General features: G+C 41.9%; 1 protein-coding gene across 1 annotated transcript; it reads right to left on the bottom strand.

Annotated features, from left to right (window-relative positions):
- Window positions 1–891: 891 nt before the first annotated feature.
- Window positions 892–19,483, bottom strand: LOC132780169 (urokinase plasminogen activator surface receptor-like). The gene is made up of 7 exons (XM_067460832.1): window positions 19,297–19,483; window positions 10,524–10,634; window positions 9,500–9,646; window positions 7,978–8,133; window positions 6,473–6,616; window positions 4,494–4,640; window positions 892–2,605 (listed from the first exon to the last, which is right to left on the bottom strand). The coding sequence occupies exons 1-7, from the start codon at window positions 19,343–19,345 to the stop codon at window positions 2,343–2,345; spliced, it is 1,017 nt and encodes a 338-aa protein (XP_067316933.1). The 5' UTR covers window positions 19,346–19,483; the 3' UTR covers window positions 892–2,342.
- Window positions 19,484–26,821: the final 7,338 nt, after the last annotated feature.

Genomic DNA, 26,821 nt, shown 5'->3' with positions numbered 1-26,821 from the left:
GGAGGATGTTTCATAATCTATGCCAGCAAATTATCGGCCCTTCCAGACAGGCCCTACAGCTGGCCCAAACCCCGGGATTTTGCCTAGGTGGTGTTCAGATACCCAATTGTGCTGATCCAAAATTAGCAGGGGTGGGAAGGGCATTGCCAGCCTCCCTCCAACCCCCTCCATTTCCTCCTCCACTTACCAGAAAAAGGCTTCAGGCAAGTTCTGGATCTTTTTAGGTATTTATTTTAACCTGGATTTAATTTAGAACATCTGGTTCGCTCAAGGTTAAAACAGATTATCTTGAAATGTGATCTGGCCTTACCCTTGCCCCTGCTTTGCCATGCTTTTCCTTGTTATATGCCCAAATTCGAATACTGGTGGGCTTGGGGGTGGGATTGATTTTGTCATTTGGGAGTTGTAGTTGCTGGGATTTATAGTTCACCTACACTCAAAGAGCATTCTGAAGTCCACCAACGATGGAACTGAACCAATCTTGGCACACAAAACTCCCATGACCAACGGAAAATACTGGGAGGGTTTGGTGGGCATTGATCTTGAGTTCACCTACATACATCCAGAGAGCACTGTGGACTCAAAAAATGATGGATCAGGACCAACCTTGGCACAAATACTCAATATACCCCAATGTGAACACTGGTGGAGTTTGGGGAAAATAGACCTTGACATTTGGGAGTTGTAGTTGCTGGGATTTATAGTTAGTCTACAATCAGAGCATTCTGAACCCCACCAATGATAGAATTGGGCCAAACTTCCCACACAAACTCCTGTGAGCAACAGAAAATACTGTGTTTTCTGATGGTTTTTGGCAATCCGTCTGGAACCCCCTCGTGACCCCTCCAGGGGTCCCAACCCCCATGTTAAGAAATGCTGACCTAGAACATAGCACATTCAATAGAGTTTATTTTCAATATTATAAAAATAGTTTATTAACATAAATAAGGCTCATATATAAAACGATACTCCAAAAAAAGGACATCCCATCAAACCTTGGGGCATCAGAACTTAAGTGGATGTTAAAGGAGTTTCCTGGCAGGATCTTTTTATTTACCTGGGGTTTTTGCAAAACAACCCTTCATAGGAATAGATAAAAATAAATAATATTGCAGCCTGTTTGTGTTTTGGATATCTTTTCAGCGTTTTTTTAAAAAAAAGAAATTGGCAAAAGTTGTATCTAGATAGGGAGTTGCTCAGTATGTCCGCCTTAATTCTGTAACTTCCAGATAAGTAGCCACTGACTCTCACGGTAGTAGGAAAGTAAAGTTCCTCATTCTAATTTCATCTTTAAAGGAGCTGTAAATAGTTGACTCTCCATATTTGTGGATTTTACTTTTATGAAATTGATTATTTGCAGATTGGATGAAAAGGTTCTCTTTAGGAATGTCTAGGTCCTCCAGTGTGGCTCTATGGTCAACACTTGCTGGAAAATGATAATAATATGGTCATGCTGGATGGCCAAGACATTCCTAGGGAGAACATATTTAAGCAGCCATTGGATAGAGAACTCCCCTCTAAGGGCCCTTCTACACAGTCCTATATTCCAGAATATCAAGGCAGAAAACCCCACATTATCTGAGTGTGGACTCAGATAACCCAGTTCTGAACAGATGTGGGATTTTCTGCCATGATATTCTGGGATATAGGGCTATGCGGAAAGGCCCTAAGAATCTCTAGGTCCTCTAGTGCAATTCTATGGTCAACTTCCAGGAAAGGACTAAGCAGAGAGAGATGTTTTCTCAAGTCAAAAACGTACTTCAAAACTTTCCCCACTTTGATTGAGATCCTGCACTCCTAACTCCAGCAAATGAGGAAGGTTTAGTGGTAGTTTCTGTTCTCATGTTCCCTATCTGACATCTTGAATTAATATCGTAGATAGAGATGAACACCTTAGTCAGCTAACTGAAAGTTTCCTCGGCAAGCCATTGAAGGCCATACTTAAGAATAACAATGACATAACATTTTTAACTTTAAAAATATGCATCAAAATACTTCCTCCCAAAAAGATGACTTTTGCATATAACAGGAAATCGTGGCTCATTATGCCAATACACTCTGACTTGTCATGCGACTTTTGAAATGTGATTTTATGACTTGGGGCAGTAATTAGTAATTGTATGTTACTGGCAAGCTGTGCTCTTTTCCCCACGGCCTTCTGCATGGCCACAAATCCCCAATGAAGTGAAGAATACGCTCTTCATATACTCAGTGGATCTCCTTTGTTATATCCCACGGTTTTTCACAGCTGCATGTTCGTACAAGGGATTATGGGGAGAAGTCTCAAGTCTGAGTCCAGCTAAGTCCATGGCTATGATTCAGTCCTGATTTATCACCAGAGGTCAAGAGCTCCCTGAGCAGAGAAGGAAGGTAACACAGAGCAGTAGAACTGTTGAGAGCAAAGTCTGTTGGGCTTGGACTGTGTGTGTAGCTTGGCTCCTTGGTGATGGCTTCAGTGTCCCATTAATGATCCAGTTATTGCAGAGGTTACCGGAGCAGCAGCGGCTGTGTATGGCACCCAAGTTCTTGTGGACAGTAGTGTAAGGACTTTCACACCAAGATGGGGATGCACAACCTTTGACAACTGAGTTCTCTCCTGAGATGCCTGAAAAAGGGAAAAACAGTTATAGAACTTGAGAAGGAGATATAAGGATAATGTTCTCAACCCAGTAGTTCCCAAACTTTGATTTTTCTAGGTGTTTTGGATTTTAGCTTTTAGAAGCAACAGCCAGATTTACCAATAGTCAGGAATTTTGTGAACTAATGCCTAGCACATCTGGAGGACCATTTTTTTGGGATCAAGTACTCCTTTGCAAATATCTTAGATGGTCTGGGTCCCCTTTCAAGACCATACAGACAGTGGTTGCTGGTAACTGACATTTTCAGGGAAGGGAGGACTGAATCTCTTTTGAGACTTAGGCTGAACTTTAAAGTAATAGACCATAATGTTGACTGTCCCAAAAGTACATACAGAATCAAGAGAACTGTGACATGCCAAGGGACATCAAGTTCAACATCCAAGCAATGCATGAATCCACTGCTAGAGCATCCCTGAGAGGTCGCCATCCAACCTTTGTATAAACATCTCTAATGAAGAGGAGTCCAGCACCTTCTACAGTAGTTTTTCAACAATCAACCAGGTTTTACTGCCAGTTTAATGTTCATTTAGACTTTTCTTTTCTCAACCTGGGGGTTGGGACCCCGAGGGGGGGGGGGGAGTGTTGTAAGGAGATATCAGAGAGGTCACCAAAAACCATCAGAAAACACAGTATTTTGGTTGGTCGAGGGGTTCTGTGTGGGAAGTTTGGCCCAATTCTATCGGTGGGGTTCAGAATGCTCTTTGATTGTAGGTGAACTATAAATTTCAGCAACTACAACTCCAAAATGTCAAGGTCTATTTTCCCCAAACCACCAGTTTTCACATTTGTGCATACTGAGTATTTGTGCTAAGTTTGGTCCAGATCCATCATTGTTGGAGTTTACAGTGCTCTCTGAATGTAGGTGAACTACAACTCCCAAACTCAAGGTCAATGGCCACCAAACCCTTCCACTATTTTCTGTTGGTCATGGGAGTTCTGTGTGCCAGGTTTGGCTCAATTCCATCATTGGTGGAGTTCAGAATGCTCTTTGATTGTAGGTGAACTATAAATCCCAGTAACTACTACTCCCAAATGACAGAATCAACCTGCCCCCTCCCTCAACCCCACCAGTATTCAAATTTGGGCGTATCGGGTATTTGTGTCAAATTTGGTCCAGTGAATGTAAATATATCCTGCATAACAGATATTTACATTACAATTCAAAACAGTAGCAAAATTACAGTTGTGAAGTCACAATGAAAATAATGTTATGGTTGAGAGTCACCACAACATGAGGAACTCATGTTAAGGGGTCATGTCATTAGGAAGGTTGAGAACCACTGGCTTAAAGTCCTAACTTCTGAAGAAACAATAAAAAATAGACTGACTCTAGGGTGAAGGGACTTGGGGCAATTTAATGATTCAACTCTGATTTAGGGAAACAATAATGATCTTCTGTTACATTGCCCTTTCATCCTGAAGTCAATTTATATAGATGGATTTGGTTCTATAGAATGGATTCCAAGAATGGGGACAAGGATAAATACAACTACAAAAGTTACAAGAATGTGCAAAATGTAACTAGTTGGCTAAGAAGGTAGTGGCTTCTTATCAATAGTGCTGCTAAGGACTTGCAAACTCAAACTATGGCGTCTAACTACCTCCTTTCCTACTGCTTTCTGCCTTAGTAAACATTATGATTTTTCCCTAATAACTTCTGTTGTCTCATAATCTGTCCGAATTGCAATAGTCTCCATTTAGTCATCTTGACCTCTAGAGGGAGTACAAGCTTGAGTTGTACATTGTATATACAATATTGTATATTCTCCAACACTACATGTCAAATGAGTTGATTCTCTTTCAGTTAACTTACTTCATTATCCAGCTTTCACAACTGTTCACAGAAATACTTACCATGGATTCCAGATGCTTCTAAACACTGGGTCATGGGACCCTGGCATTGTATCTTGGAGACAGCATCCGGGGAGCAACCGTGGGTGGCATTCCCCTCGCAACTGAAGCATGTCACTCCATTCAGGGGCAGTGGGGCATCCTTGTAGTCTGCAGGGGGAAGATTGAACACTATGAATCCATATTCAAATGATTGAAATTATATATTTGCTGGAGAGAAGGACAAAAAGACCCCAGTGAAAGTTAAAAATTGCTGACAGAACATATCTCTAGGGATCTCTAGCGACTTCATCAGATGGGGCTATTTTTGGCAGCATACACTGGTTCAACTGTAGTTTAGCCATATAGCCCACCCCACAACGTGCAGCTACTTCTGGCTGTGCTCCATGGCTAAAATACCACTGAATTAGCAGCAACACGGGAGGCTTCTGATGTTGTATTGGCAAAAATGAGGGGAAGCTGGGCGGTCGACACTTCCCACTTTGGGATGAGGTTCTGGCAATAATAATAATAATAGTATGGATCATCGATGTTGCAATCCCAGGCAATAGCAGGATTGAAGAGAAACAACTGGAAAAGATGATATGATATGAGGATTTAAAGATTGAACTGCAAAGGCTTTGGCACAAGCCAGTAAAGGTGGTCCCAGTGGTGATCGGCACACTGTGTGCAGTGCCTAAAGATCTTGGACTGCACTTAAACACAATCGGCGCTGACAAAAATACAGATTCAGACAGACAGAGTTTTGGAGCACAATACTCCTGACCTCACGATTGTGTTAGAAAACGAGGTATGGATTGTTGATATTGCAATCCCAGGAGACACTGAAGAGAAACAACTGGAAAAGCTGACATTATATGAGGATTTAAAGATCAAACTGCAAAGACTCTGGCACAAGTCAGTAAAGGTGGTCCCAATGGTGACTGGCACACTGGGTGCAGTGCCTAAAGACCTTGGCCTGCACTTAAACACAATCAGTGCTGAGAAAATTACAGAAGGCCACCTTACTGGGATCTGCACGCATTATTCGCCGATACATCACACAGTCCTAGATACTTGGGAAGTGTCCGACGTGTGATCCAATACAACAGCCTGCATAGTGATCTTTTTTGCTGAGGACTCAGCTTGTTGTGTTTCAAATAATAATAATAATGAACTTTATTTGTATTCTGCCCTATCTCCCCGAGGGGACTCAGGGTGGATTCCAACATAGCAATAGCATGCATTCAATGGCTACACAAAACACACAATACAGCCAGCAGAGTGATCTTGTCTGCTGTGGACTCGTCTTGTTGTGTTTCAAATAATAATAATAGTAATAATAATAATAATAATAATAATAATAATAATTCTTTATCTATATCCCGCTTTTCTCCCTAAATGGGACCCAAAGTGGCTCACAACCTTTGGGTGATGTGTGGACATGGGGTGATGGGCACTGCTGGATTTGACATGATCTGTGGTGATTCCGGTGACCAATATAATGAGTTCCTAGGTCCTCTAGGATTAATCTATGGTCAACTTCCATCTGAAATTGATCACAGAATTACACTGGAGGACCTAGAGATTCTAAGAGAAAACATAGTCGTGAATAAAGAAATTTACAAATGTCTAACTTGCATATGTGGGAAGCTCACTGCTTCTGCTGTTTTTCCTCTACTTGAATGCTAGTTTCCCCAATTTTAAAGTAATCGAAAACACATTTGTACTACACAGTTTCAGCACTATGATGCCATGTGTGTATCCTACAAAATCCTGTGAACTGTTGTTTTGATTAGGTACTCAGAGTTCTCTATAGACAGAAATGAGACCTCTCCAGCAGAAAAGTACAAATTTCAAGATTCAAATACCAAATCGCTACTTTCATGCATTGTAGATATAGTTGTAACCCTTCCATCTTTGCATTTGGCTTCAGTTTTTTAAAACCCAGAGCTTGCAATGAGACTTACTCTAAAATCCGAACCACCATCTGATTGCTTTACCTTGCATGTCACTGTTGCACCGGCTAGAGTTGCAGCACTTTATAAGGTGGAAACTGTTCTGGTTGTGGAACCCCAGCGGCTCTGAATCTTGGCAATGGGAAAGTTGACCGCAGCCCTTGATGCGCTGTTCACCTTCAGGAAACTCTATCAGCAGAGAAGGCAAGGATAGTGATTACAGTCTTTGGCCTCTAGAGAGTGCCAATGCTAAGCTCAATGTAACACAGCACTGAGTCCCAAAGTCTATTTATTTATTTATTTATTTCAAACATTTGTACCCCGCCCTTCTCAACCTTCGGGGAGAGACTTACATCCGGCACAATTCAAAGCCATTACATATAAATAATACATACAGTAATTACATATAAGAATACAGTAAATTAATTTTAAAATTAGTTTTAAAATGAAAAGTACATTAATGAAAAGTGCAATACTGCCTGTCTAGCCTTATGTAGAAACAAATTCAGCGAGCACAACACAATCGGAAGCCTGTCCATAGTTCATTTTCCATAACATCGTCATCATTACCATTGTCAATTATTTGCCAGCTACCTAAAGGCCTGGTCCTATAACCACATTTTTAATTTCCTCCTGAAGGTAAGGAGGGATGTTGTTGACCTGATTTCACTAGGGAGCGAGATCCACAGGCAGTGGGCCACCACCGAGAAGGCCCTGTCCCTCGTCCCCGCCAGGCGTATTTGCACTAAAGGTGTGGCCAAGAGCAGGGCCTCCCCAGAAGATCTTAAACTTCGAGGTGGCACATAGAGGGAGATATGTTTGGACAGGTAAGTTGGGCTGGAGCCATATAGGGCTTTATAGTTCAAAACCAGCATTTTGAATTGTGCTCGGAATTGGACCAGCACTCAGTGCAGCTGACATAACGGAGAGATGGTATGCTCTCTGTATAATGCTCCAGTGAGTAGTCTAGCTGCCGCCACTTGGACTAGTTGAAATTTCACAGGTGGAGGGCCACCACCGAGAAGGCCCTCTCCCTCATCCCTGCCAGTTTTGGATGCAATCAAATCTTCCTCTCAATTCTGGTTCAGTTCCCTTGATGTCAAGTGTTATCACGCCTCTCTCAGTCTTGCTGCAGCTACTGCATGGAAATGTCCAGACCTCCCAAAGTCCTTTGAAACAAGCCTGATCACTAATTTCAGACTGGTGATGACATTACACAACCAGAAGCACAAGTTCTTCATGACAGAAGTCAGAGAATGACCCATGGACTCTGTGTAAAGCCCGTCTATGCCTCCAGATGTTTTGGACTTCAACTCCCAGAAGCCTCAGCTGCCTGGACCAATTGTCAAGGATTCTGGGAGATGAAGTCCCAAACACCAAGAGGACAAGAGTTGAGGAAACACTACAAAACAGGGGTCTCATGTGAAGGCATCAACACTTGATGCCTTGAACCAAGCATAGCTTTAGCTACCTTTCGAGGCCACAGCAGTGGCTGTTAAACTACAATTAGGAAGAAAGGCAGATGGTTGACCATGTCTGCACAAGATCACCTGTAGTAAAAGATGTGATGTCCACACAGTCTTCCTCAAGCCGGGCACACTTCATTAATTCCAGTCTGGAGTTGTAACAGGTCTTATCTGCTGTGGTACAGGAATAGCATTCCATGATGTTTCTCTGACGACCTCGAGCTATGAGAACATCCACTACTGCAAAGGAAGGGAAGAATGTGTGTTGTCATTTAATTTTTTTCTAATGGATGAAATAAGACATGGGTTTTGTAAAGTAATCTACATATATATGACTATGGATGGAAACAATACTCTAAAGCAGAAATTTTGCAGACTCAGGACTAATCAAGGCCCTTTCTACACTGCCAAATAAAATCCAGATTATCTGTTTTGAACAGGATTATCTGACAGTATAGACTCAAATAATCCAGTTCAAAGCAAATTATGTGGATTACCTGCTTTGATAATATGGATTATATGGTGGTGTATAAAGGGTCTGAGGCTATCCATCTAATGCTGCTTTCCTCTTTGCCTACTGCTTTCCTCTTTGCAGCATTTTCCCAAATGAAGCAGAGAGTGTTTGAGGATTGGAACATCCGTAGGGATACCAAGGTGCTTGTTTATAAAGCTATTGTCCTCCCAACCCTGCTATATGCCTGCGAGACGTGGACTGTCTACAGACGTCACATGCAACTCCTGGGACGATTCCACCAGCGCTGCCTCCAGAAAATCCTGCAAATCTCTTGGGAAGACAGGCGGACAAACCTCAGCATGCTGGAAGAAGCAAAGACCACCAGCATTAAAGTGATGGTCATCTGCCATCAACTCCGCTGGACCAGCCCCATTGTCTGGATGCCCGACCACCGTCTCCCAAAGCAGTTGCTCTACTCCAAACTCAAGAACGGAAAACGGAATGTTGGTGGACAGAAAAAGAGATTTAAAGATGGGCTCAAAGCCAGCCTTTAAAACTCTGGCATAGATACTGAGAACTGGGAAGCCCTGGCCCTTGACCGCTCCAGCTGGAAGTCAGCTGTGACCAGCAATGCTGCAGAATTTGAAGAGGCACAAATGGAGGGGGAAAGAGAGAAATGTGCCAAGAGGAAGGTGCGTCAAGCCAACTCCGACTGAGATTGCCTTCCATCTGGAAACCAATGCCCTCACTGTGGAAGAAGATGCAGGTCAAGAATAAGGCTCCACAGTAACCTGTGTATGCACAAGAATACTGATCCTGGAAGACTATCCTACTTGTCCAACAAGGGATCGCCTAAGTAAGTACTGCCTTTTACTTCACCAAACATTATTGTCTTTTCTATTGAATCATGTTTTTTCATGATATGGCCAATATACAACAGCCTTGTTCAGTTATCTTCAAGTTCGATTTGTTCTAGGAGTCCTTGATTTGCCTTTTTTTAAAAAACAGCAGTGCAGGATATGTAGCAGCACAAAATTTCACATGCAATTTCTACTATTTTGAAATATATATATATAAGAGGTTTATTTTCAGTGTGAAATCTCATCTTTATGCTATAACTTGGCCAAACAGTGAACCTTGCTATAGACTAACCATTTGGTGATCTCGCATTGCAAAGCTCGGTGTCGCAGTATTCCTCGGTCAGAAATACGGCTTTGTTGCCGGACAAATGAGAAATTGAATTATTTGGCTTCCCACTCACGTCACAGCCCTTCAGGAAGTAGGTGGAGATTTTTGGTCCTGCAGGCAGAAGCAAGGAAGAAGTTAAAAGAAAGACCGTGTAAAATTCTTGAACACACAATGATAGTAGCACAACACACATACATAGATGCAAAACAGTAAAATTAGCTATTATAAGACATAGAAAGGGGCCCCTTGGTGGCGCTGCAGGTTAAAACCACTGAGCTGCTGAACTTGCTGACCAAAAGTTTGGTGGTTCAAATATGGGGAGTGGGGTGAGCTCCTGCTGTTAGCCACAGCTTCTGCCAACCTAGCAGTTCGAAAACATGCAAATGTGAGTAGATCAATAGGTACTGCTTTGGTGGTATCTCCTCGATCACATCTCCTTCCATGAACTGGCGTAAACTCTAAGATCTTTCGGAGAGGCCCTCCTTTCACTTACACCACTATCACAAGTACGGTTGGTGGGGACAAGAGAGAGGGCCTTCTCAGTGATAAACTGGCTGGGATTTCTGGGAGTTGTAAGCCAAAATACCTGGGAACCCACAGGCTGAGAACCACTGAGCTACAGAGATGCTCGCAGGAACATCTCAGCAAGCAAGAGTCCAAAAGTGGCGGGCTAAAACCCAGCACCTCAATCAGTGGCTGCAATTAGATGAGAAACTCCCTCCTGGGTTTTTAAATGCATTTTAACTGTACCCTCAACTTGCTTCTGACATGATAAATAAATAAATAACCCCACAAATTCTGGTCTTTCCTATGTTTTCTTCATGGTAATTTATTGTGGTAACTTACGTTTTATAATAAGGGGGTAAAGTCCGGATAGAACACTTTTTCCAAACTTCTATAAGCTCTCAAATGGAGACAGGACCTACCAAATCCATTCCCCCTCCCATGCCAATCCCATTACGTTGCCATGGCCTCTTTCCAAACTCACGGGATAATACAGTCATGATGGTAGTGCTGCATTGTTCTTGATGCTCTTCACAGATCTCTGTTTCCACGCAGTCTGTATCTCCGTCGCAAGAATAGCACTGGAGGCCAGAAACTGTAAGGAGACATTGGGAAAAGAATCCATTACCAAGTAGGATCAGTGAGAAGATCAAGTCTAACAAAACAAGTCTTCTCTGAAGTTTAAAGAAAGGTGAAAGAAGGGAAAGCAGAATAGGAATTTGAAATTGCTTCTCACCTATAAGGACTTTAAGTAAAGCGGAAATGGCTCATCTGGGCCCAGGTAAACCATTTTCTTAGGGCCCTTCCACACAGCCATATAACCCATAATATCAAGGCAAATAATCCAGTTCAAAGTGGATATTGTGGATTATCTGAGTCCACACTGTATGTAATCAAGTTCAATGTGGATTTTATACAGCTCTGTGGAAGGGGCCTGCATCCTTATCTGTGGCCATATCTACACTGCCATATAATCCAGTTTCTGAATCCAGTTTATTGGTATGTTAATTTGGATTATATAGCAGTGTAGACCAGGGCTGGATCCTCACATTATCTGCTTCAAAAATTGACTATATGTGTCTATACTGCCATATAATCCAGTTCAAAGCAAACAATCTGCATTTTGTGTGGCAATGTAAATGGGGCCTCAAAGCAGTTTAAAGCAGATAATCTGGATTGAGAAACTGAATTATATGGTTGTGTAGATCCAGCCTGTGAGAAGAAATTATCTATCTATCTATCTATCTATCTATCTATCTATCTATCTATCTACCACATTTGTACCCCGCCCTTCTCAAAACTGAAGGGGACTAAGAGCCACCTTACACATTGGCACTAATTAAATGTCATAAAAACAGTATACAATTAAATAAACAATAACGTTAAAACCGAAATTTAAAACATCTAAACAAGTACATCAGTTATTAAAATCATACCATCCAGGATCATAGTCTAGAGTCATTCCAGTGATCATTGCACAGATTCTACATTCATTTCTTTTATTTTTCACTGCATTTACTCTCCAAAACTTTAGTCCCATAGCCATGTTTTAACTTTCTTTCTAAAGGCTAGAAGGGAAGGAGCTGATCATATATAAATGGGGAATGAGTTCCATAGATGAGGGACCACAACTGAGAAGGCCCTGTCTCTCGTCCCCACCAGTTGTGCCTGCAAAGGAGGTGGGACTGAGAACAGGGCCTCCCTATCTATCTATCTATCTATCTATCTATCTATCTATCCAATCCAATTTTTAAAATAGAAAGGAACTTCTAACCATTTAATGGACTGAGCATGTTTGTTCATTCTTTATACTTCTGGCAACCAATATGGCCTTTGTAGGAATCCAGGAGTAGGAAACTGGTCCCTTGGCTTGCTTCAGTTATTTACTCCTGATTTGAAGGATAGTGATGGTTTCTAAATGTGCATATCTACATGTACATTAGGACATGCCAGTTTTATGCAACTTGGCATCCTCTTTTCATTTTTGCTGATGTATTTCCTTTTCAGGGGGCTATGTGGAAATGCACATTCTATGCAACAGACACAATGATGTTGAATCATATCATGGGCATTTCCAGGGTTTAGACAAGTTACTGTTTCATGACTTCATGTTAAGAGGGAGAATAACATACAAGTAGATATAGATATTGTAGAAGGGTTGGCATATTTTACCTTCTACACTGCCTTATAATCCAGATTACCAAAGCAGATAATTCAGATTACCTTTTTTGAACTGGATTATATGAATCTACATTGCCACATAATCAAACTCAAAGCAGATAATCTGGATTTTATATGACAGTGTAGAAAGGGGCCTAAGAACCAGCATCGTGTAGTGGAGCGTTTTTCAACCTGGGGTGTCAGGGTAGTTGCCAAAGACCATTAGAAAACAGTTTTTTTCTGTTGGTCTTGCATGTGGGAAGTTTGGCCCAATTCTATTGTTGGTGGGGTTCAGAATGCTCCTTGATTGTAGGTGAACTATAAATCCCAGCAACTATAACTCTCAAACATCAAAGTCTATTTCCCCCAAACTCCACCAGTGTTCACATTTGGGCATACTGAGTATTTATGCCAAGTTTGGTCCAGATCCACAGTGCTCTCTGGATGTAGGTGAACTACAACTCCAAAACTAAAGGTCAACACCCACCAAACTCTTTCAGTATTTTCTGTTGGTCATGGGAGTTCTGTGTGCCAAGTTAGGTTCAATTCCATCGTTGGTGGAGTTCAGAAAGCTCTTTGATTGTAAGGTAAAGGTTGTCCCCTGACATTAAGTCCAGTCATGTCTGACTCTGGGGTGTGGTGCTCATATCAATTTCTAAGCCGAAGAGCCGGCGTTGTCCATAGACCCCTCCAAGGTCATGTGGCCAGCATGACTGCATGGAGTGCCGTTACCTTCCCGCTGGAGCGGTACCTATTGATCTACTCACATTTGCATGTTTTCAAACTGCTAGGTTGTCAGAAGCTAGGGCTGACAGCGGAAGCTCACGCCGCTCCCCGGAATCGAACCTGCAACTTTTCGGTCAACAAGCTCAGCAGTTCAGTGCTTTAACCCACTGTGCCACCGGGGGCTCCTTTGATTGTAGGTGAACTATAAATCCCGGCAACTTCTAAATGTCAAGATCTATTTCCTCCAAACTCAACTAGTGTTCACTTTTGGGCATATTGAGTATTTGTGCCAAGTTTGGTTCAGATCTATCATTGTTTGAGCCCACGATGCTCTCTAGATGTAGGTGAACTACAACTCCAAAAGTCAAGGTCAATGCCCACCAAACCAATCCTGTATTTTCTGTTGGTCATGAGAGTTCTGTGTGCCAAGTTAGGTTCAGTTCCATCGGTGGTGGAGTTCAGAAGGTTCTTTGATTGTAGGTGAACTATAAATCCCAAAATTATACTACAACTCCCAAATGACAAAATCGATCCCCTCCAACCCCACCAAGTATTCAAATTTGGGCAAATTGGGTATTTGTGCCAAATTTGCTCCAGTGAATGAAAATACATCCTGTATATGAGATATTTACATTATGATTTGTAACAGTAGCAAAATTACAATTATGAAGTAGCAACAAAAATAATGTTATATTGGGGGTCACCACAACATGAGGAACTGTATCAAAGGATTGCAACATTAGGTAGGTTGAGAAACAGTGGTGTACTGGTTTGAGCACTGGACTAGGATTCTAGAGGCTAGCACAAAAATCCCTGCTTGGGTGATCTTCACATATCACATTCTCTCAGCCTTAGAGAAAGGCAAGGGCACACCTCTTTTGAACCAATCATGGCAAGAAAACCCTGTGATTGTTTTTCCTTAATGTTGCCAAAGATTAAATTATTATTAGATTATTATTATAAGGCACACAACAAGAATGAGAGATATAAATCTCTGCTTATTTTGTACTCTGATCAAGTATGATAATTTTCCATTTTTGCTCCTCACTGAAGGTGTTCTTACACAAAAAATAATTGTTTGAATCGTATTGATAAACCAAACTAGGAAACGTCTCAAAGCAAGTAATATGGCTCTTATACAGACATTGGAAAAGTTTCCTTTTGTACTATAACTCCAAGCTTCCTTCCACACATCTGAATAAAATCCCACATTTTCTGCTTTGAACTAGAATATATGGCAGTGTGGACTCCAATAACCCAGTTCAAAGCAGATATTGTGGGATTTTCTACCTTGATATTCTGGGTTATTTGGCTGTGTGAAAGGGTCCTCAGAGTCCTTAACCATCATGGCCAATGGCCATGTTGAATAGAGGATATGTGTACTTTTCCTTATTCTTGGTTGTACATTTTTTTTGAGTTTTGATTCTAAAATCACTAACTAGCTAAAATTAGAAAGGAAACCAGTGTTTTAGCTGGCTCGTTGTTTCTATATTTATCGTATGATTGTTAAACTAACAAGAATGGTAAAAGTCTGACTCACATCGAATCTCAGCAACTTTCTCCCCTCAATCTGCAAATGGAGAACTGTAAAAGAGTCACATCCTGAACTTACTCACTACCTGTTCAGATGGCCACCTCTAAGATGAGACAAGGAAAGAGTGGTTGGTTAGAACAGGAATTATGAGTAAATCCAGGGAAGTCATTTGTCCATCTGTGTGAGCCTTGGTGCTCAATTGTTCTGGGGGGAAAAAATCTACACCTTTATTTTACAAATTCTCCAACTACTTCGCAAACAAAACCTAGATAGAAGTCTTTGTTTCTCCACTCAATACTTCACTAGTGCTTGGAAAAATTGGTTAGACTATAGCTCCCAGAGTCCTACTGCCATGGCAACCGGGGAATTTTGGCAAATTTTATTTATTTATTTATAGTATTTATATTCCGCCCTTCTCATAGGGGACTCAGGGCGGATTACAATGTACATATACATGGTAAACATTCAATGCCATAGACACACAACACATATAGACAGACAGTCAGAGGCTATTTAACATTCCAACTTTTTCTGGCAACCAGGGGAGCTGTTGCTTCATCATCCATCTGCAACACTGATGAAGTACTTCCTCATCCCCCACATGCTTTTGCTGGAGATTTTTATGACCTCGTAAATTAGTTAACTTAGCCTCCCCACATAAGTGATACCTAATTTTCCTACTTGACAGATGCAACTGTCTTTCGGGTTGCAAAGGTTGACAACAAGCTACACAAATTGGCCAGAAGCTCACCCCGACCCGGGCTGGCTTCAAACTCATGACCTTTCAGTCAGTAGTGATCTTAATGCAGCTGACTCCCAGCCAGCTGCGCCACAGAATAAAATAATTTTGTTCTTTTCCTATGCAAATAGGCCTGATACATGTGATCTTCATGAGACTATTTCATCTTCAGTAGTTGTTACTTCCTTTTTTTTGTAACACGCTATAGTTGATTCTGAAGCATCCAGTTGAATCTATTAGGCATGGCAGCTGGAGGAAGTAGATTAGAGAGCTTTATGTTTACGTCCTGAATGTGTTGAGGAACTATCTCCCCATATTTTTGCTTTCATATTTTGGTAACTAGTACCTTCTGTATTTGCAAAATGTGTAATCTGTGCTTGTACCTAGACTGGTTTAATCCAAACCAGGGGTTTTCAAACTCTTTCAGCCATGGAGACCTTTTTGAAGCATAAGTTTCTCATGGAGCCCCAAGAAATGTTTCTATATTATATTATATACTAGCTGTACCTGCCAAGCGTTGCTGTGACTAACCTTCCCTCCCTCTTTCTCTCCTCCTTTCTCTCTCTCTTCCCTTCCTTTTTTTCTATCCTTCCCTCCTTTCTTCCTTCTCTTCCTCTCCCCTTCCTTCTTTCCCTTCCATTTTCTCCCCATTCTTCCTTCCTTACCTATTCTTGGACTGTAACACCCAGCAGTCCTTCTGATCGATCAATCTACCTACTTATCTATCTCTATCTAATCTATCTATCTGGAGGATTGCTGGGAGTTGCAATAGGAAATTGGAAATATGCAGGGATCGGGATGCTCTCAAAGAAATCCAAGAAGAAAGCTTGCATTTTGGAAACAGTGCAGTTGGATCATCCTCTTCTCCTAAAGGGCCTGGTTTAGGGGATGCTGGGAGCTGTAGTCTGGAAGAGAGTGTGGATATGCTATTGTGTGTTTTGGTTGCTGGGGGATTGCTGTTTTGATTTTGCCCATGTGCTGTAGTGTCTTTTTGCTTTTTTTGGCTTTTAAGTCCCTTCCACTGCGTTTTTCAGTGTTCTATGAGTGATGATCACTTATTGGCCTGATAGGTGTATTGTGTCCAAATTTGGTGGCAATTTGTCCAGTGGTTTTTGAGTTATGTTAATCCCACGAACTAACATTATGTTTTTATTTATATAGAAACTGCCATATAATCAATAGTACTAGCTCTCCTGTTGGTGACATAAGTATGGACACCTTGCATTATGTCATTTCAGGCTCCATTGAGGCAGTGCAATTAATGCAAAGAGAGGACCTCTAAGAAACTCAAACCAGATTTGTTTCTGATTACAGTGGTTCTCAACCTGGGGTCCCCAGATGTTTTTGGCCTACAACTCCCAGAAATCCCAGCTAGTTTACCAGCTGTTAGGATTTCTGGGAGTTGTAGGCCAAAAACATCTGGGGGCCCCAGGTTGAGAACCACTGGATTACAGTATAACTTGAGAAGACTTGTCAGCAGATGTAACCTGACAATCTTGTACAGAGTTAGTGCCTTTCACTTCCTTCACACCCACTCCAATTCTAGCATTAAAATCTCCACACAAGAGGAGCTTTGTGGAGGTGTGTGTGTGTGTGTGTGTGTGTGTGTATATATATATATATATATATATATATATATATATATAGTATATGTATCAGGCAGCAGTGGTGCAATGGGTTAAATCCTTGTGCCAGCTAAACTGCTGACCTGAAGGTTGGTGGTTTAAATCCGTGGGACGAGATGAGCTTCCACTGTTAACCCTAGCTTCTGCCAATGTAGCATGTCAAAAACATGAAAATGTGAGTAGATAAATAGGTACCACTTTGGCAGGAAAAGGCAAAGAGACAGGGTGAGTTCCCATCTATCAGCTCCAGCTTCCCATGTGGGGTCATGAGAGAAGCCTCCCACTGGATGGCAACACATCTGGGTGTCCCTTGGGCAACATCTCTGCAGACAACCAATTCTCTCACACCAGAAGTAACTTGCAGTTCCTCAAGGCAAGGGCAAACATTTTGACCAACATAAATTTAACAGTGTTTCAGTGGAAAACCAACAAGAGCCATCCAGTCCAACCCCCTTCTGCCATGCAATCAAAGCATCCCCAATAATAATAATAATAGTAATAGTAATAACAACACACACACACACACAAACCTTCTGTGATCAAGTGTATGACATTTACAAACAGGAATTACAAACTGCAGCTTATCTCTAAGAAGCATGGAGAAGGGAGGGAAAGATGCTTTATTTAGCCATATTGATCTTTCCAAAAGGGCTGTTAAATGATTAAGCAGGAATGGATGTACATTAACTGATCTCAGATAAAAGCCCTAGAGTTCATTCCAGTTGTGTCTCACTGAGATTCTTCATCTTTGACCGAGAAGGCATTGTTTTGTTCACAAGCATTTTGCCACATCCTTTCTAAAATAGGTAATATCACAATGGGAGACTTCTGCCTCTCCAGCTCTGCCTGTACTACAACTCCTATTATCCCCACTGTCATCCATGCTGGCTAGGGAGATTGAGAGTTGCCATCCGAAAACATCTGGAAGTCCATGAGCTGCCTATCCCTGAATCAGTTTCTCAATGCATCACTATCTCAGTTCAGTATTAAAAATGGAACAGCATTTAGCTAAAAGTGATCCATGTGTTTACCAGCATGCATTTTTCTCTTCAGCAGACCAACTTTTCTTTCTAACAGAGTGAGAGAAAATATCCGAAATTTAAGCCTTGACAGCCTTCATCCCAACAAAAAAGAAAACCAGCCAACCAATGAGAAAGAGGGAGAAGGAAGGAGAGAGATGGAAAGTACCTGACTTCCCTTAAGGCAGTGATTTTCTACCTTCCTCTACCTTCCTAATGCTTAATACAGTTCATGTTGTGGTGACCCCCAACCATAACATTATTTTCATTGCTGCTTCATAACTGTAATTTTGCTACTGTTATGAATCATAATGTAAATATCTGATGTACAGGATGTATTTTCATTCACTGGACCAAATTTGGCACAAATACCCAATACACCCAAATTTGAATACTGGTAGGGTTGGGGGGGGGATCGATTCTGTTTCTGTCATTTGGGAGTTGTAGTTGCTGGAATTTATTGTTCACTGACAATCAAAGAGCATTCTGAATCCCACCAATGATGGATTTAAACCAAACTTGGCACACATAATTCCCTTGACCAACAGAAAATACAGAAAGGATTTGGTGGGCATTGACCTTGAGTTTTGGAATTGTAGTTCACCTACATCCAGACAGCACTGTGGATAATGATAGATCTTGACAAAACTTGGCATAAATACTCAATATGCTCACATGTGAACACTGGTGGAGTTTGGGGCAAATAGACCTTGACATTTAGGAGTTATAGTTGCTGGGATTTATAGTTCACCTAAAATCAAAAAACATTCTGAATCCCACCAACAATAAAATTGGGCCAAACTTCCCACATGGAACCCTCATGATCAACAGAAAATACTGTATTGTCGAAGGCTTTCATGGTCGGAATCACTGGGTTGTTGTAGGTTTTTTTGGACTATATGGCCATGGTCTAGAGGCATTCTCTCCTGACGTTTTGCCTGCATCTATGGCAAGCATCCTCAGAGGTAGTGAGGTCACTACCTCTGAGGATGCTTGCCATAGATGCAGGCAAAACGTCAGGAGAGAATGCCTGTAGAATATGGCCATATAGCCTGTGAAAACCTACAACAACCCAGAAAATACTGTGTTTTCTGATGATCTTTGGTGACCTCTCTGACATCCCCCATGACCCCTCCAGAGGTCCCAACCCACAGATTGAGAAACACTTCCATAGGCACTCACATACTGAGCCTGAATCACCACTCTTCTCCAGAATTTAGGAAGACTGTTCAGATCTCAGAATCTCAAATCAAGATCAAACCATCAAAACCCATTCCTTATACAACTGGAAAGGACACACACTTGCATCCTTTTGCTTTCCAGATTTGTTGGACTAGAACTAGAACACATCTGGAAGGCATTGAGTTGTAGTCAGCATGCCTCCCATATACACACTGCAGAATCCTAAATAGTTTGAAAACAAAAGATCATTTATGAAGTTAAAATAAACTTACTGTGAGGCACTGTTAAAAGAAAGACAAAGCTGATCAAGAAAAAATCCATGTCCTCAGGATGAGAACTGTGACTCAAATGGATGTATTTCTAAAATTTCTAGTTGGTCTCGGTGTCCTGGTTGGTTTCTGCTTTCAGATAAATGGCAATGCTAGCTTTCACCTCTCTGGTGCTTATTCCTTTTTTTAAAAAAAAAAAGTTCCCCCTCTGGCCACACCCCTGATAGCAAATGGGACGGATCCTCTTCCCCATTCCTGGTTTGCAGAAATGCAGCCCATGACGCAGACTGTCAGCCAGTGAAGTGACTGATGCAGGAAGGAGCGGGGAAGAAAGGGGGGAAATGATGACAACACACTTTCTGTCTGCTGTTGGTCTATGTACAATATTTTAATGGTCTGAAATATATTTGTGGCACTGAGGCCTGGAAAAAACAAAGAAAGCAGAAAGAAGGTGGAGGGGAGAATAAGCAGAAGTTTGGAGTCTTTTGAGCATATGCAGACTGCCTCAAACACACCACTGAGCCTTTGCATGCTCCAGAATTTGGAAAGGGGGAAATGATGTTTCAGTGCTTAAAGCATGCTTTAATTTGGGAATAGGTGAAGACATTGATATAATTCAAGATTTCCCATACTTTGGTTCAATCATTCACTATAATGGACATAGAAGGGTAGCTTTGAAGAATAAGACAAGATCCTCAAGTATCAAGATGTATCAGGTATGCTTATGAGAGTGAGGTGACCAATGGGTTAAACCAGGGGTCCATAAACTTTTTAAACAGAGGGCCAGGTCACAGTCCCTCAAACTGTTGGAGGGCTGGATAATAATTTGAAAAAACCATGAATGAATTCCTAGGCACACTGCACATATCTTATTTGTAGTGCAAAAAACACTTAAAAACAATACAATAATTAACATGAATAACAATTTTAAGAAATATAATTTAATTGATTTACGAAGCCATAAAAAATCTCCAGGAAGTATGCAAAGATTGAGTAAGTACTTCATCAATGTCACAAATGGACGGTGAAGCAACAGCTCCCCTGGTGGCCAGAAGCTGGAATGTTAAATAGCCTCTGAGTGCCTGTCTATATATGTTGTGTGTCTATGGCATTGAATGTTTGCCATGTATATGTACATTGTAATCTGCCCGGAGTCCCCTGCAGGGTGAGAAGGGTGGAATATAAATACTGTAAATAAATAATAAATAAACTTATTAGTATTTCAATGGGAAATGTGGGCCTACTTTTGGTTGATGAGATAAGATTGTTGTTGTTGTTGTGTGCTTTCAAGTCGTTTCAGACTTAGGTTGACCCTGAGCGAGGGCCAGGTAAATGACCTTGGAGGGCCGTATCCGGCCCCTGGATCTTAGTTTGAGGACCCCGGGTTAAACCCTTGTGCTGGCAGGACTGCTGACCAATAAGTCAGTGGTTCAAATCCAGGGAGAGTGGGTTGAGCTCCCTCTGTCAGCTCCAACTCTCCATGTGGGGAACATGAGAGAAGCCTCCCACAAGGATGGTAAACATCATACATCTGGGTGTCTCCTGGGCAACAATCCTTGCAGACAGCCAATTCTCTCACACCAGAAGTGATTTCCAGTTTCTCAAGTCACTCCTGACATGAAAAGAAAAGTCTTCCCTATGGATCTCAAACTAACATAGTTTAGGTCTAAGCCACATAGGACTTTATAGGTCATTACCATGGTAGTACAATGGGTTAAACCCTTGTGCTGCTGAACTGCTGACCTGAAGATTGGCAGTTCGAATCTGCGGGACAGGATGAGCTTCCAATGTTAACCCTAGCTCCTGCCAACCTACCAGTTCGAAAACATGCAAATGTGAGTAGATCAATAGGTACCACTTTGGCAGGAAAAGGCAAAAAGATACCATGCTGTCATGCGGCAACACAACGAGGGAGTGTCTACCGATGCAGGCTCCTCAGCTTGGAAATGGAGAAAGACCATCTCTTCCAGAACTGGAGATGAGCACCACCTCAAGAGCCGGAAATGAAAGGAGAAGCCTTTGTCTTTGTCTATGTATTTGGGTTTCATTGTCATGTAACAAGGCATTGAATATTTGTTTATATATACTGAAATCTTCTCTGAGTCCCCTTGGGGAGAAGGGCGGAATATAGATAAAGTGTTGTTGTTGTTGTTGTTGTTGTTGTTGTTAGTAGTAGTAGTAGTAGTAGTAGTATTATACCAACACTTTGGATTGTATCCATTTTGAGTGCCAACATTTGTCCTAAATATGAAATTCTGTGGGATTGAATCTGCAACTTGCTATACACAAAGCTTGAACATTCCTTGCAAGATATATAAAAATAATCTCTAAGCTATAATATGAATTACTACGCATTCTGAGCTATGCTTCTGACTCAGTGTATGGAAGTCCCCCCAGGCTATGAATTTAATACTTATGGTATGTGTTAAACTTGTGTTAATAGTTAAAAGAAATGAAGTCACCAAAATGGGAGAGGTGGGAGGAGGAGAGAGTATAACCGAGTACGAATATTGTATTGATGTTAGGTAGTATTGTATTGGTTCATGTGTGTGTGTGTATACACATACACGTCTATATATTTCTTTCATTGATTTTTACGAATATGTAAACAGAAAAAAAACGCAGTAATAAAAAAGAAAGAAATTAATGCTGGCATTGAATTGGATGGTTCAACATGGAAGGCTGTGTTTATTTACATTATTGTTATTTTTCCAGGGTTTTTATAGAAGCATAAATAGAAGTCTAGTGTCTAGATCCGGAGAAGTCATGCTACCCCTCTATTCTGCTCTGGTCAGGCCACATCTGGAATATTGTGTCCAGTTCTGGGCAACACAATTGAAGGGAGATGTTGACAAGCTGGAATGTATCCAGAGGAAGAGGGTGACTAAAATGATCAAGGGTCTGGTGACAAGCCTTATGAGGAGAAGCTTAAAGAGCTGGGCATGTTCAGACTGCAGAAGAGAAGGCTGAAAGGAGACATGATGTATCAAGATGTGAGGGAAAGTCATAGGGAACAGGAAGCAAGCTTGTTTTCTGCTGCCCTGGAGACTAGGACACGGAACAATGGCTTCAAACTACAGGAAACGAGATTCCACCTGATCATGAGGAAGAACTTCCTAATTGTGAGAGCTGTTCAGCAGTGGAACTCTCTGCCTCAAAGTATGGTGGAGGCTCCTTCTTTGGAGGCTTTTAAACAGAGGGGTGCTTTGAATGTGATTTTCCTGCTTCTTGGCATGGGGTTGGCCTACGAGGTCTCTTCCATATCTATGAATCTATGATTCTATGAATTTTTGACATCATTTGCAGCGTTTTATACTCCAATAGAAAAATAAGACAGCTGGAGTCCATTGGTTTTGGAATCAGATACCTTGGGAGATGTCCAGCATCCTATTATATGTCTAGACACAGCATAATACCACGTCATCATACTACATTTTCCATGAAATAGGGCAATCCATATTATCTCAGGCTCAGAAGAAGGCAAAAACAAACCTCCCATGAACAAATCTTGTGAGGAAACCCTGTGATAGGTTCACCTTAGGGCCACCATATGTTAGAAACGATCTGAAGGCACACAAGGAGAAGCAGATATTCCCAAATCGAGTTATTAGTCTTCTGTGGCTTTCAGTCTTCCTCGAAATGTGAGCTGTTTCTTTTGCAGATACCTTGTTTGCCCTCTTCGTCTTGGTAAGGGAGGAGGAATGTTGAATCATTTTCTCTGGAAGTGGCTTGTCGACAGAGCAGAGAAAGGGAAGGTCATCCACTGCTGGTTCTATGAGTTGCTGATTATTTCCTTTCCTTTGAATCATGTCACCTCTATGAGACCCTGGTGGCACAACTGCTGACCAACAGGTCAGTGGTTTGAGTTTGGGAAGAGTGAGTTGAGCTCCTGTCTGCCAACTCCAGCTCCCCATGCAGGGACATGAGAGAAGCTTCCCACAAGAATGGTAAAACATCAAACACCCGGGCATCCTCTGGGTAACGTCCTTGCAGACGGCCAATTCTCTCAAACCTGAAGCGATTTGCAGTTTCCCAAGTCGCTCCTAACAGAAAAAAGTCACATCTCACAGGGAGAAATGTATTCCCTGACATACATAGATTATCATCTCTTTTTTATTATGTCAAAGTGTTGCCTTTAGTGCTTACTTACTTAGTTAGGTGATCCCTCGTTGTCCAAGTAGGATTGTCTTCCAAGATCGGTGTATTGGCAGTGGGTACGTAGGTGACTGTGGAGCCCTATTCTTGATCTACATGTTCTCCCACAGTGAGTGCATTGGTTTCCAGGTAGGAGGTGATCCTGTTCAGGGTTGGCTTGATGCATGTTTAGCCTGAAGAAGAGAAGGCTGAGAGGAGATATGGTAGCCATGTATAAATCTGTGAGAGGAAGCCACAGGGAGGAGGGAGCAAGCTTGTTTTCTGCTTCCTTGGAGACTAGGACGCAGAACAATGGCTTCAAACTATAAGAAAGGAGATTCCATCTGAACATGAGGAAGAACTTCCTGACTGTGAGAGCCGTTCAGCAGTGGAACTCTCTGCCCCGGAGAGTGGTGGAGGTTCCTTCTTTGGAAGCTTTTAAACAGAGGCTGGAGGGCCATCTGTCAGGGGTGATTTAAACGCAATATTCCTGCTTTTTGGCAGGGGGGTTGGACTGGATGGCCCATGAGGTCTCTTCCAACTCTTTGATTCTATGATTCTATGACGCACCTTCCTCTTGGCATATTTCTCTCTTTCACCCTCCATTTGGGCCTCTTCAAATTTTACAGCACTTCTGGTCACAGCTGACCTCCAGCTGGAGCGGTCAAGGGCCAGGGCTTCCCAGTTCTCAGTGTCTATGCCAGAGTTTTAAAGGTTGGCTTTGAGTCCATCTTTAAATCTCTTTTTCTACCCACCAATATTCCATTTTCCATTCTTGAGTTACTGATAGCTCTGCCTGTAGACCTTGGTAGGAAGTTCATAATAGCCAAAACCAATAACCCAGAGTTGAGCCAGTTTTTGAGGGGAACTACCAAAAGCCTACCATTTCCCTCAATACAAGAACTGCATGTGTTGCTGTAGGTTGTAGTCCTTGTTTGGCCATAGAAACTCACTGGGTGACCTTAGACAAGTCACACTCTCTCAATCTCAGAAGATGGCAAAGATTTGTAATAGGTTCTCTTCTTTCCTTCTTCTTGTCATCCAGGTTGCTGTGAGTTTGTCAGGCTGTATGGCCATGTTCCAGAAGCATTCTCTCCTGACATTTCACCCACATCAATGGCAGGCTTCCTCAGAGGTTGGGAGATCTGTTGGAAACTAAGCAAGTGAGGTTTATATATCTGTGGAATGTCCAGGGTGGGAGAAAGAACTCTTGTCCCTTTGAGGCAAGTGTGAACGTTGCAATTGGACACCTTGATTATCATTGAATTGCCTTGCAGCTTCAAAGGCTGGCTGCTTGCTACTTGGGGGAATCGTTTGTTGGGAGGTGTTAGTTGGCCTTGATTGTTTCATGTGTTCTTTGTGTGTTCTTTTGTATTTACTGTCCTGTTTTTAGAGATTTTTAATACTGGTAGCCAGTCTTAGTTTATTTTCATGGTCTCCTCCTTTCGGTTGAAATTGTCCACATGCTTGTGGATTTCAGTGACTTCTATGTGTAGTCTTAATATGGTGGTTGTTATAGTGGTCCAACATTTCTGTGTTCTCAAATAAGGCCATTCAATGCTTATCAAGGTGGCCAATTCCAACCTTCACACCTGCTTCAAACAGACAAGAGCTCTTTCTCCCACCCTGGACATTCCACAGACATATAAACCTCACTTGCCTAGTTTCCAACAGACCTCACAACCTCTGAGTGTGCCTGCCATAAATGTAGGTGAAATATCAGGAGAGAATGCTTCTGGAAGATGGCCATGCAGCCTGGAAAACTCACAGCAACCCAGTGATTCTGGCCATGAAAGCCTTCGACAACACATTCCTGTCGTCTGTTTGCAATTTTACATCAAGTTGCAAAATTTAAAGCGGTTTGAAAGTATCTGCTGCTTTTGGAATAATGTTCTGTTGTTTTATTACTTTCAGTACGGTAAATGTTTTCTCTAACTGCTGGTTTGAATAAGTAACTCCTCCACAAACACTTTCGAAGGGAGGAAAAGAGGGATTAAAATGTTTGTGGTAAAGTGCACAAACACATAATTGTAGTCAATAAAATAGCATTTGATAAACAAAGGACTTGCTGATTGCCTTGACATTACCCAGAGTTGCCTTGTTTATGTATGTGCAAGTAACTTTAGCAGTGTGTGTCTTGGGGAGAGAGGAGGGACGTGGCAAAAAGACCCAGACCACTTCCTTTTTCTTTTGGACTCCTTTGTGCATTCTTAAGTCCATCACAGTTTGAATCATTTCTGACTCATCTTATCCTCATCCAGATCAAATTCAGGACACAATTTAAATTATGGCCATGAACCAGAGCAGAGTGCCAGCAACAAAAAGTTGGGACCCATTTACGTAAAATACAGCACTATAATTCAACTTTTACTGTGCATAGTGCCATCTTATAAAATCCTGGAATCTGCAGTTTGGAGAGGGATATTTAGGATTTCAGCTCTCTAGAGCCTCTCCAGTTACAAAGCTTGAATTCCATGCGATGCAGCTATGATAGTTTATAGTGTTATATATGGGCAGTGTGAAAGGGTCCTTGGAGTGACAAAAATGGATGGGACATATGGACTTGTCAGTTTTTTAACCAGAATCCTCAGTGGTGCAATGGATTAAATCCTTGTGTCAGCAGAACTGCTGACCGAAAGATTGGCAGTGCAAATCCAGGGAGCTGGGTGAGCTCCCACCTGTTAGCTCCAGCTTCTCATGCAGGGACATGGCTGAAATCACTGGGTGGTTGTAAGTTTTTCAGGTTGTATGACCATGTTCCAGAAGCATTCTCTCCTGATCTTTCCCCTGCATTTATGGCAGTCATCCTCAGAGGTTGTAAAGGGTTTTTCATGTGGCATGCCAGAGCCATGGTGGCGCAATGGGTTAAACCCTTGTGCCAGCTGAACTGCTGACCTGAAGGTTGGAGGTTTGAGATGGGAACATGAGAAATGCCTCCCACCGGATGGTAAAAACATCTGCGCTTCCCCTGGGCAATGTCCTTGCAGATGGCCAATTCTCTCACACCAGAAGCGACTTGCAGTTTCTCAAGTTGTTTCCGACATGAAAAAAAAGCTTGCTAAACTCAGTGCAGTGGTGGATACTGTCATCTTACTCACTGATGTATGGTTCAGTCTCCGATCTGGTCAGCCACTGTAGACAAAAGGGAGCAGCATCATTTCATCTTTCCTTTTATGCAGTGATTGCTAGTACTTTCCGTGTCAGTTAAGCAGCGAGTCTACTTCAGAGGCTCTTCCATACTATACAGTTAAAGCACAATGATTCCACTTTGGCATGGTAACAACATCCCATATAATTGAGGAAGGGTATTCAGGATTCCTAGCCAAACTGCAAATTGAAGAATTGCATCTGTTGTTGACTCAACAAAGTAGAACTGGACTTTGGGCTGATCAGA

Source organism: Anolis sagrei, chromosome X, assembly GCF_037176765.1.
Source record: "Anolis sagrei isolate rAnoSag1 chromosome X, rAnoSag1.mat, whole genome shotgun sequence".
NCBI lineage: Eukaryota > Metazoa > Chordata > Lepidosauria > Squamata > Dactyloidae > Anolis > Anolis sagrei.
The sequence above is the reverse complement of the archived record's forward strand: the minus strand, read 5'-3'. Positions and strand labels throughout refer to the sequence as shown.